Below are 12,684 nucleotides of genomic sequence, written 5' to 3'. Positions count from 1 at the left end.
TCTTTGAATAAAATATCAAAAGGTTATTTAAAATTAACAAATATATATCTAATTCAGTTGCCAGAGTTCAACTTTTTTCTCATTTGTTATATTATCTAAACCCCCCTTACTCATCTATTGACAATAAAGGATCTGGGTTTTAACAAAAAAAAAGTGATTATTATAAAGGTGATAGAACCTCTTATCAAGTTAAATGATCCATCTGATATAATAAAACTGCAGATAGCAAGTTATTTCAGGCATCAAATACAAAGAGTATACTTGTATATTTCAAAAATAAATAAAACCTCATTTTCAGGGCATTCAACATCGATGCAAGATTATTTTTAATGGACTTTTGTTTCATGTCACAACTCTGTGAGTGCAGTATTTAGATAAAGGGATGGGTAGAAAAGCTCATGGTAGGAGTCAAATTCATAAAGAACATAAAACGAACCCTGGCCAGTTGGCTCAGTGGTAGAGTGTCTGCCCTGTGTGTAGATGTCTTGGGTTTGATTCCCAGTCAGGACACACAGAAGAAACTATCTGCTTCTCCATCCCTACCCTTCTCCTTTCTCTCACTCTGTCTCTCTCTTCTCCTCCCACAGCCATGGCTCAGTTGGAGCAAGTTGGTCCCAGGTGCTAATGATGGCTCCGTGGCCTCTCCTCAGGAACTAAAATAGCTCAGTTGCCGAGTACCAGAGCAACGGCCCCAGATGGGCAAAGCATCACCCCATATGGGGCTTTCCAGGTGGATCGCAGTCGGGGTGGGAGTCTCTCTCTCTGCCTCTCTGCTTCTCACATAAGGAAAAGATAAAGAAATATAAAATAAAGAACATAAAACAACAAAAAGGGTAAAATCCCATAAAAAAAAATTTGAATCCTGGCCCTGACCCCTCATGCCTATATGACTTTGGGTGAGGTGCTGATTCTCCCTAAGCCTCAGTATCTACACCTGTGAAACTTGAACACACAGGATTTGAGGGGTTTTTTTTGTTTTCCTGGTTTGGGGGAGGGGGTTGTGACAGAGAGAGGGACAGAGAGAAGGACAGATAGGGACAAACAGACAGGAAGAGAGAGAGATGAGAAGCATCAATTCTTCATTGTAGCACCTTAGTTGTTCATTGATTACTTTCTCATATGTGCCTTGACTGGGGGCTACAGCAGACCAAGTGACCCTTTGCTTAAGCCAGCGACCTTGGGTTCAAGCTGGTGAGCCTTGCTCATACCAGATGAGCCTGCACTCAAGCTGACGGCCTCAGGATTTCGAACCTGGGTCCTCCACATCCCAGTCCGACACTCTATCCACTGTGCCACCACCTGGTCAGGTAGGTTTCGAGTTTTTTTTAAAGGTATATCCAGGCTTAGCTCAGTGCCTGGCTGGAGGAAGGGCTTAAGAACAAAAAGGAAAGTGATCAACACTGTTACTGGAGAGAAAGTGACAGCACACAGGAACCACTTCTTCCTTTCAAGGAATATATTCAATCCACTATAAGCTATAGCTAATCTCTGCACTTAGCAAGAGATCTGATAAATACACGCTGAACATATACAGTAAAGAGCAAAGGAAGAAGAAATCCTAGAAGAATTTCTCTTTAAACCTGTAAGGATCACATAAAAGATAATGTGAATCAGAGCATTAAATTCTGCTAACTCTAGTTAAGTTTTAATCATCACAATAAATTGTTATTTTCAAATCATAACACAATGCTGAAGTTGTTAACTGAGAGGGTTCCACTCCTACTAGAAACATTGAAAAATGGGGGCTTGCAAAAGCCAATGGTGAGGGGTGTAAAACAGTCTGCAGCCTGTGGTATGGCCCATGCAACAAGTAATCCCCTCACCTAGCCTCAGCACATGGACTGTCTTTTAGGAGTCATGGAGTCTCACTTACCACCATTCTCCACTTAATTTTCAGGAGTGTGTGTGTGTGTGTGTGTGTGTGTGTGTGAGAGAGAGAGAGAGAGAGAGAGAGAGAGAGAGAGAGAAAGAGACCATTTACATACACCAATGTTAGCAAAAGCCCAGACTCCAAATGAAATGTAGAAAGACTAGGACAGACACTGGTTAGCAAGAATGATCTACAAGGCAGAGCATCCATCTGATACTAAGAGTCACATGTACCCTCTCTATTACAGAGAATCAAGCTCCTGCTCCAAATTAGCATGTTAAAAATGACCCATTGCAACTGAGTATGAAACCCCATTCAATTCATTGTATTCCCACCTAGGGCCTATAGAACTAAAGTATCATCAAGGGAGCATAGAAAGCAAATAGAGAAGGAAGTAACAATAGCAAGGACTTCTGAAATAATTGCATGGATAAAAATAGGGGAAAGAGATAAGAAATTGTTGAAAGTGAGAAAAACAAAGAGAACCAAGTTGGACAGAATCATGAGAATTCAAGACTGGAAGGAACTGAACGAAATGGTGACCCTGGACCAGAAAGTCCTCACAGGGTGCCTGGAACATTGTAAGTGCTCAATAAATGCTTACTGAAAGATGGATGAATGGATGAAAATGAAACAGAGATCTGGTTCAGGTGTGTCTTACATGTAGCAACTGAGAAGCAGAGAAACTGCAGTGACTTGCTAAAGACCATTCATTCATCAAACTTCATGCTATGATGCCTGCCTATGTCAGGTACTATGAAAATGGGCAAACAATAGAACTGAGGCTACACAGAGGTCTCCTGTATCCTAATATAGGCTCTTTTTACATGGTTGTGGAGATGTCTCCCAAAAGAACTGTCCCACTTATTTAATAAAAGAGGAAGAAAATTCATTGCAAATATCAGGCTTAGATTCACAGGCAAAAGCTGCTAAAGAGAAATAACCATACTAATAATAATGCAAGGATATAATTAAAAAGAGAAAAAACACAGAGAGAAATTTAAAATGTAAATATGTATTTAACTGTGATCATAATAAAATAAATAATTAATCAATCATAGATAAATGCTTAGAGATGTAAAAACTCATCTCACAGTAAACCATGAGTAAAAAAAATTCTAAGGTTTAAAAAAAAAAGTTTTCCTCCAAAAGTTTGTGTTACATATATTTTTAGTATAAACAAACAATAATTTCCAGTTTAGGAAAGCAGTCACAAATATTTTCCATATAACAATCTAAGTTCCCCCACAAACAGGACTTACAACTCTCTGCTGGTTCTCAACAGAGTTTGGTCTTCAGTCATCCAAAAGATCTGTCACCATTCTGGCCTAAAGAGAGCCAATTGTCCACTATGCAGGTCTTCATCAAGGCTCAGAAGAAAGAAGTGACATTGGTGAGTCTACAGAATGTGACTCAAGCCACTCCTTCTATTCTAAGTTTCATATTCGAATAATGTCAGTTCACTGGAAGATTCCATATTGAAACTTAATTACCCCAAGCGCTTACCAATTCACTTTTATACATTAACATAATGCTTCGTAAAGTTTGGGAAACCTTGGAAAATTTAAGAATTCGCTAAAAAACTGGACTTTTTCATGAAAAAAAATGTACATACCCACTGACCTGAAATTTGTTTCAGTTTAGCCATCATGACCCCTTTCTCTGAAGGCATCTCCTAATCTTTTTTCCTTGAGATGGCTAGTAACAGCCAGAGGAAAAGCACATTTGCATTTGTTATAAATCTGTTCATGATGACTTTCTAACGTGCTCTCAAAGATATTGCCTAAGAATTTAATACCACTCACAAATAACAAATAGATATAATAAAAGATGCTCATCTTCACTATTAGAGAAATACAAATCAAAACTACAATGAGATACCACCTCTCACCTATTAGATTGGCTGTTATCAACAAGACAGGCAATAACAGGTTTTGGAAAGGCTGTGGAGAAAAAGGAACCCTTACTCACTGCTAGTGGGAATGTAAACTGGTACAGCCACTATGGAAGACAGTATGGTGGTTCCTCAAAACATTAAGAATACAATTATCATATAACCCAGCAATTCTCTTACTGGCTATCTACCAAAAAAACTCAAAAACATTGGTATGTAAAAACACATGCACCCCCATGTTCACTGCATCATTATTCACAGTAGCCAAGACGTGGAAACAACCAAAGTGCCCATCAATAGAGGACTAAATAAAGAAAATGTGTACATATACACAATAAAATACTATTCAGCCATAATAAATGATGACATAGGATCATTTACAAAAACATGAATGAACCTTGAGAATATTATACTGAGATAAGTAAATCAGAAACAGCTAAGAACTATATGATTTCACATATAGGTGGGATATAAAACTAAGACTCATGAACATAAATAAAAGTGAAGTGGTTACCAGAGGGAGGGGAGGGAGGAAAGAGAGTAAAGAAGGATAAACATACAGTGACAAAAAATGATTTGGCTTTGGGTGATGAGCACACAACACAATCAACAGTTCAAATGCTATAGAAATGTTTACCTGGAACCTATGTATTTTTATTGATCAATGTCACCCTTTTAAATTTAATTTCTAAATAAATAAATAAATAATTTGCAGCAATCAAAGAGATTGTCTTAGAATTTGATATCACTCCACATTCCTGAAAACCTTGTGTTTTAAATTGCTTTTGAGGGGGACAGATGATAGATACTTCAACTGTCTTTTTTGTTCTGGCTTCTAGGAAGCTCATTATTACATCATATTCTCAACCAACACAACATTTATCATTAGCATTTTCTTCTGTCTCAACTTTTAAATTTTATTTTTATTTGTTAATTTTGTTGTTTATATTTTCTACATTTTTTCAAGGCATATTTAATTTAATATCAAGAGTGTTATATGAAAGGTCCAAATACAATGAAGGAACATACTCCCCCATTAACACCAGTGATAATACTCTTTCAATACGTGCCTGCTGAATGGAATGGGGATTTAATAAATTTCACTGCTAGCCTGACCAGGTGGTGGCACAGTGAATAGAGCATTGGGCTGGTATGCGGAGGACCCAGGTTAAAAACCCCTAGGTCACCGGCTTGAGCATGGGCTCATCTGGCTTGAGCGCAGGCTCACCAGCTTGAGCACGGGGTCGCTGGCTTGACATAGGATCATAGACATGACCCGATGGTTGCTGGCTTGAGCCCAAAGGTCACTGGCTTAAAGCCCAAGGTCTCTGGCTTGAGCCCAAGGTCACTGGCTTGAACAAGGGGTCACTCACTCTCCTGCAGACCCTTGGTCAAGGCACATATGAGAAAGCAATCAGTGAACAACAAAAGTCCCGCAACAAAGAATTGATGCTTCTCATCTCTCTCCTTCCTGTCTGTCTGTCCCTATCTGTCCTTCTCTATCTTTGTCTCTGTCACTAAATAAATAAATAAATTTCACTGCTAAATAAATAACACAGCAGGTCTCAGTACAGCCAATATCCTTGTACAATCTAGTTGTGAAATGAATGTTTATAATGCTACAAATGGTTTAAAGCCAATGTTCGACACCACACCTGCATGTCTGTACAGTCTCCAATAAGATTACCTATAGTATTAGCAGCCATTCAAAGAACAAACCATTGACTAAAACCATATTTTTCCACCCACAAAAAAATAGACACACAGATTTTACTCTTCTGGTCTAATTTTTATGGTATAATTTTAAATACATCTGATAAATATGGAAAGAGAATTACTCCCTAGATACATGAAACTGGTAAAGCACAGGATCTCTGAACTGAAAGCCTTTTCTTACCAGGTGACAGGTGACTTTTTTTTTTAAATGAGAGAAACAGACAGGAAGGAAGAGAGATGAGAAGTATCAATTCTTCACTGTGGCACTTTAGTTGTTCATTGATTGCTTTCTCATGTGTGCCTTGACCAGAGGACTCCAGCCAAGCCAGAGACCCCTTGCTCAAGCCAGCATGGGATCATGTCTATGATCTCACACTTAAGCGGGTGACCTCGGGGTTTCGAACCTGGGTCTTCTGCATCCCAGGCCGACTGTGCCATCCACTGTGCCATCTCCTGGTCAGGCCAGAGAGATGACTTCTGAAAGAAGTTTCACCTATGGAATTGACAGCGAACAGCACAAACATCTCACTGAGCACACCAGACTTACCTTTATTAGCTATTTCAAGCACAAAAATGATGAAGTCTTCCAAAAATAGGAGCAGGATTGGGTCAGTGTGGACATATAGCTTTTCTAATCCAAAGCAAGAGGTAGGTACTAGCCCTAAACCATAATTTACAAGTTGACTCCTCTCCAACTGATTACTCCTGAAATGCCCTGTCTGTCGGCCACTTCCTCCTCACTCACTGAACAGCAAATGCTTTTAAACTGAACACGTCACTCCCAGAAAAAAACCAAAACGATGAAATCCTGCCATTTGATATTTGCACTGACAATCCCATAATGACTTTTAAACATCACGTTTTGGTTTCTGACAGCTTACCGGACCGCTGACCCTGCAGGGCTTCTGAGCTACACCCACAGTACTTTCTATCAGGCAGCTGGCAGAAAGTGGGAAAGTTCATTAACATGCTAATGATGTCCTATTTAAATTCCAGCCCTGATTATTCTGTGATTAAATCTCTCCCCTTGACGTCTGTTTCCTTTATATCTGAGTTATAGTGCAAAATCTACAATATTAATAAAGTACAATACAGATTGCCAACAAGGGATGAAAAAACAGTTATGTAAATCTCAAGGTTGTCTTTTTTTTCTGAAGCACAGATGCAGCAAATTAAAAAAGTTACTGACTTTTTTCATCCCATCCTCCCTTAAAAAACAAAAAACATTGAAATCTACAATAATTAAAGGTTTACAGTTAATTTCCATAAACATTCAGGGACTGAAAGATGGATTTAGCTTTTCCTTCTGTTTCGCTGCATTTAAAATTGCTCACAATTCAAACATGTTCTCATGAAGTCTTAAGAACAGCTGAGGGAAATTAAAGCACACAGAGATGGTGTGTCACCGTGACAGAAGTCAATAGGTTCAGTGGCGATTTCCATCTGCCTTTGCCCACAAGGACTTCGGCATACTTCGGTCCTCTCTCATCATGCTGTTCTATTTGCTGACACCCCAATATGGATGTCTGTCTCAGATAACTCAAGCAACTGCATGAAAGACTCTTAAACTTATCACTGCTCTCATTAAATTGGTAAATAAATTTTTTTAATGTTTAAAAAGAAGATCCAAGGTGTGGGTCTATATGGATATCTGTCCCCAGTAAACACATATTTATTGTACATTTATTATTTCCAAAGACACCATGCTGGACACCACAATGATGCAAATGAAACATAAGAACAGAGCTTTGGCCTCAGTGGGCTTAGAATCTAGCCAGAGACACAAGACATAAGGTGTTGTCAGTGATCAAAGAGCAAGTTCATCTGTGCTGAGTCATTACATGCATCCTTCCTGTCACTACGGCTGCTTCCTTTCTAACTGAGTCAAACTGCACAGTCCCCAAGGCTGTGAATCTCCCCTTCTGCTGTGGAAACAGAGCCCCTGGCTGGACTTGGATGTCCATGTAACTGGGTCAGCTGTCTTGGACCAAACGTAACACATTGAGAGGCGCAGGTGAACAAACAGAAGAGTCTGGGGCTCTGCCCATCCTGGGGTCACCTGTCCACCCCTGAATTGTGTCTTTCTCCTGAAAGCCATGTCCTGCAACCATTACTGAAAATCAAGGTCTGCTTTCAAGCACACTACATGAGGCTCATTTCTTAAATAGTCTTATTTGAAAATGTTCTAAGATTACAAAGAGTCAGCTCATGGCACACACACATGCACATGCCAACTATTTCTTTGTGTTTTCTCTACATTTTAACTTGATCATTGAGTGCCTTCTGAATTTTTAACTCTCAAAACCCAACAGCCTGACCAGGTGGTGGCGCAGTGGATAGAGCATCAAACTGGGATGTGGAGGACCCAGGTTCAAGACCCCGAGGTCACCAGCTTGAGCACAGGCTCATCTGGCTTGAGCAAAAAAAAGCTCACCAGCTTAGACCCAAGGTCACTGGCTCGAGCAAGGGGTTACTCGGTCTGCTGAAGGCCCGCAGTCAAGGCACATATGAGAAAGCATCAATGAATAACTAAGGTGTCGCAACAAAAAACTGATGATTGATGCTTCTCATCTCTTTCCGTTCCTATCTGTCTGTCCCTATCTATCCCTCTCTCTGACTCTCTCTCTGTCCCTGTAAAAAATAAAAAAATAAATTAATAAAAAAACAAATGGCAGCCTATGGACGGACGCTGGCCTAGTTTTATTGCATTTCAATAGATAAAAGCTTTTACTTACTAAGGAATGCATTCCTTATTTATTTGTGCCCCCACCTACTCTCACCAACCCAAGATTATTAATATGGGTCACCCAGAGTCAAGTCACCTCAGATTTGTTAAAAATTAGCTCCAGGATAAAGCATAGGGAAAGGGGGACTGATCCAGCATAAATCCAAGTGCAAGAGACAAAATGCCTTCGCCACAGTAATGAGCCATCTGCAATTTAGAATCAGCCATGGTAACAATCTCTCATTCTATTTATGTTTTATTCATAATTTTCAAAATACTTAGTGAAGTGACAATGATGAGATTCAAAAAAGACTGTACAGCTCTTTATTTTTTTTAAAGAGATATTAATGGCTTTCAAGAGCTCAATGGTTCAAATGAAAATGTCGCCATACTAAATTTGTCCAAATTCGTCCACGTCTTCTTTAGTCTTAGTATGGTTGATTCCCCATTTTGTGCCAAAATTTGTGTGGTGATGATATATGAGAAATTTCATAGCTTTTATTGTTTATCCAATTTTAAAAAGTCGATAACAAGAATTTATTTACAATATACAATGCTCATTCTTATTGTAATTTGAACCACACAGTTACATCTCTGGGCACACTGTTGTTCCTCAGTACTGTAGTTATATACAAAGGCTCAAATGGGCAGCTATCATTACATATTTGGTAAAATCAAGGCTTGGAGAAAAGTAAGGGAAAAAAAGAAAAAGAAAGAAAGGGAGAGAGGGAGGGAGGGAGGGAAGGAAAGAGGGAGGGAAGGTAGGAAAGTAGGAAGGTAGGAAGGTAGAAAGGGGAGGGGAGGAGAGGGGAGGGAGGGAGGGAAGGTAGGAAGGTAGGAAGGGGAGGGGAGGAGAGGGAGAGAGGGAGGGAGGGAGGGAAGGTAGGAAGGTAGGAAGGGGAGGGGAGGGGAGGAGAGGGGAGGAGAGGGAAGGGAGGGAGGGAGGGAGGGAGAGAGGGAGGGAGAGAGGGAGGGAGGGAAGGTAGGAAGGTAGAAAGGGGAGGGGAGGGGAGAGGAAGAGAGGGGAGGGAGGGAGGGAGGGAGGGAAGGTAGGAAGGTAGGAAGGGGAGGGGAGAGGAGGGGAGGGAAGAGGGGAGGGAGGAAGGGAGGGTAGGAAGGGAGGAGGGGAAGGGAGGGGAGGAGAGGGAAGGGAGGGGGGAGGGAGCAAAGGAAGGGAGGAAGGTAGGAAGGTAGAAAGGGAAGGGGAGGAGAGGAAAGGGAGGGAGGGAAGGTAGGAAGGTAGAAAGGGAGGGGAGGAGAGGAAAGGGAGGGAGGGAAGGTAGGAAGGTAGGAAGGGGAGGGGAGAGGAGGGAGGGAAGGGAAGGAGGGAGGGAAGGATGGAGGGAGGGAAGGTAGGAAGGGGAGAGAAGGGGAGAGAAGGGGAGGGAAGGGAGAGAGGGAGGAAGGGAGGGAAGGTAGGAAGGTAGGAAGGGGAGGGGAGGGAGGGAAAGGAGGGAGGGAAGGTAGGAAGGGGAGGGAAGGGGAGGGAAGGGAGAGAGGGAGGGAGGGAAGGTAGGAAGGTAGGAAGGGGAGGGGAGGAGAGGGGGGGAGAGGGAAGGGAGGGAGGGAGGGAGAGAGGGAGGAAGGGAGGGAGGGAGGGAAGGTAGGAAGGTAGGAAAGGGAAGGAAGGGGAGGGAAGGGGAGGGAAGGGAAGGAGGAAGGGAGGGAGGGAGGAAAGAAGGAAGGAATAAATTGGGAAGCTCTGAATTGAGCCAACTTAGGGGTGCCTATCACTAAAAAGACATAGTAACAATGAACATTCTAACTAAAATATGAAAAAAAACCTCTCTCTACACAATTTAGTAAGCCTTTAAAATAAAATTTATTCATAGGAAAGTGACACACTTAATTTCTGCCAGCTGATTTCAAATCTAGCTACCTATTATTCCTAATATTTCCTTATTTCTTTTTAAGTAAGCAGACTTTGTAAATATAGTCTAGTAGTATATGTCTTTCATTTTTCTAGTAAACAGCATTTATGTAGGGACCATGATATGCTATGTGTGACCTCTGCCCTCCAGAAACTTTGGACTTCCTAGGGTAAATGGAAGGGCATACACACATAGACACACACATACACACTCACACACATTCATACTCTAAGTTACCTGATTTGATCTGTACTTTATCAGCCTAGAAGTTGGATAGTTTACTGGTAAAGAAACAGTTTCCAGCATCTAATATATTTTAAATCCAAATTTGTATTTTATGATTTCATTCTGCATATGAGAAACTGAATCATCATAAAATTATTACTGCTTTTAAGAAGTAAGTGTTTCATTTTATCAACATGGACTGAACTGGCATCTTCTGAGACTACTGCCCTCCTCCCCAGGAGCAAACCTCAAGGTCAGCAAAGTTAACTTTACAATGGGAATGAGGAAAGAGTAGGAGGTCTAACTCCTCCCACGGGCAGCTCCTCTGGCTAAGGCAGCCTTGGTGTCCCCCACATCGTTCCCAGGGGTAGGGGGCGGACGCTCTCAGAAACACACACACAGAGAAGAGCCACTCCATGCTCTTTTCTCAGTCCTTTCATCTGTTTCTGTGTGAGCCAGAAAACAAAGCCAGAGATGACGTCAGAGTAATGGCGGAGTAGGAAGCGATACCGATAAATCTCCCCCAAAACTCAACAAGATCTTCAACCAGAAACAGAAAAACCTATACTTGGAGCTTCCAGATGCTTCGCAATACACCCGAAGGTATGGTCGAGTGAAAAATTGGCTAAATATATAACCAAACCCCGAAGGAAATAGGGAGTAAGAAATGCTCCGCCTTCCTCACTAACCTAAACAGGGCGGCTTTCTCTGGTAACTGTGAATACAGAAAACAAAGCCAAGGAACAAAGGAAGATAACAGTCAAACAGAGAAAGTTCTCAAGGTCTCTGCCAAGGGAGAGATTGCACTAAATAATCACAAGGCCATTAGCAAATCCAGGGAGAGGAGGGGGGAAGACAGAAAAAACAAAAAATGCCCTCACATGATCACAAAACAAAAACTGCCAAGTAATTCTACCCTGTCTTCCAAGACTCCTGCCAAAAACAAAATTCCTCCAGGAGAAGTGTTGTGTGCTCCAAGCCACCCTCCACAGTGATGTCCACATGATGCCAAGAATGGCCCATTGGCCACACAACACAATAAATCTCAGAAATGTTCCCCCAGGCAACAGTTGCAACTCCTTACCGTGGGCGGTTTTCTCATGGTCCAGTTCCCATCGCAGCCATCTGTAATCTTCTTCAATGCTTCCCAGCTTTTGGACATTGCTGGAACTCAGCACTGCCAGCCTGTTGAGGAGTTCCTCCAGCCCTCCCTGCTCTGATGTCAGGGATCTGATCTCCTCTGTGAGCTCCTTAGCTGTACAGAAGTGGCTTCCTGCAGCAGATGGGGGAGAGAGGGAGGAAAACTAGTTGACAGCTTCCCCATGCAGGGACAATTCAGCAATGCCTAATGCATATTAGCAATGTGGGTGAGGGGTGATCCCTGCAGCCACCCCCAAGGGCATGGGCAGTCTTCTGTTCAAGAAGCTGGGAGAACCCTGACCTCCTTCTTAAGCTGAAAAAGCCACCAGTTCCTTCATCACCTTATTCTTTTGTCTAATGTTTAAAGGTTCCATTGGCCAATTCAACTCCTTGTGAAACATGATGATGCAAAAATGTCCCGGTGAAATCCAGGGAAGCCACATGCTATCAGTACATTCAAATCTCCAAATATAGGGTGGAAAAGGACTGGGCCTTGCAGTCAGGCTAGACCTCAATTTAAATCCTAGACCTCCTGTTCCTCTGAATGACAAACTGAATGACCTTGAGCAAAGAATGTACCATATGCAATTTCTCAGCAAACTTCATATAAAGTGTGGTTGAACCTGCTTTATAAGTGGGTGTAAGAACAATAAACATGAAATTATGTAATGCACAGAGCAAATACAAGTAAATGCAACGAGCAAATTACATGGCACACTGACTTGAACAAGATTGCAGGGTACAAAGTCAATCGTATTTCTAAATATCAGCAGCAAACCATTGGAAGATAAAACTTTTTACATACCATGTGTGAGATATTTTGAAAGTCAAAATACATAGAGATAAATTTAAAGAAATGTGTGCAAGATGTCTACACAGAAAACCAATTAAAACTTCTGAGAGAAATTAAAGAAAGCAAATAATTAGAAGATATACTATATCTGCACACATTGGAAAACTGGTATCATTAAGATTTACATTTTCCTCAGTTTGATCTATTGATTCAGAATAATTCTAATCAAAATCTCATGTGGGTCTTTTGTAGAAACTGACAAACATTCTAAAATGTAAAAGAAAATTCAAACACCTTAGTTAGACCAAAACAATCCTTGAAAGGTAAAACAAAGTTAGAGGATATATGCTATCTGAATTCAAACTAACGCTGAACTTACAGTAAGTCAAGATAGAATCACACTGGCATACAGATAGACAAACAGGTCCATGGAACAGAACAGACAAACCA

The 12,684-nt window shown here is 41.3% G+C and overlaps 1 protein-coding gene across 1 annotated transcript in view; it reads right to left on the bottom strand.

Moving 5' to 3' along the window:
* The window catches only part of DISC1 (DISC1 scaffold protein), a 369,832-nt gene that overhangs the window by 185,804 nt on the left and 171,344 nt on the right, over positions 1-12,684 (bottom strand). Inside the window, 1 exon segment of the mRNA XM_066236163.1 lies at positions 11,386-11,574. Within this exon segment, the coding sequence (XP_066092260.1) occupies positions 11,386-11,574 (189 nt within the window).

The sequence above is a fragment of the Saccopteryx bilineata genome, chromosome 1, assembly GCF_036850765.1.
Source record: "Saccopteryx bilineata isolate mSacBil1 chromosome 1, mSacBil1_pri_phased_curated, whole genome shotgun sequence".
Classification (NCBI taxonomy): Eukaryota; Metazoa; Chordata; class Mammalia; order Chiroptera; family Emballonuridae; genus Saccopteryx; species Saccopteryx bilineata.
This window is presented reverse-complemented; position numbering and strand designations above follow the sequence as displayed.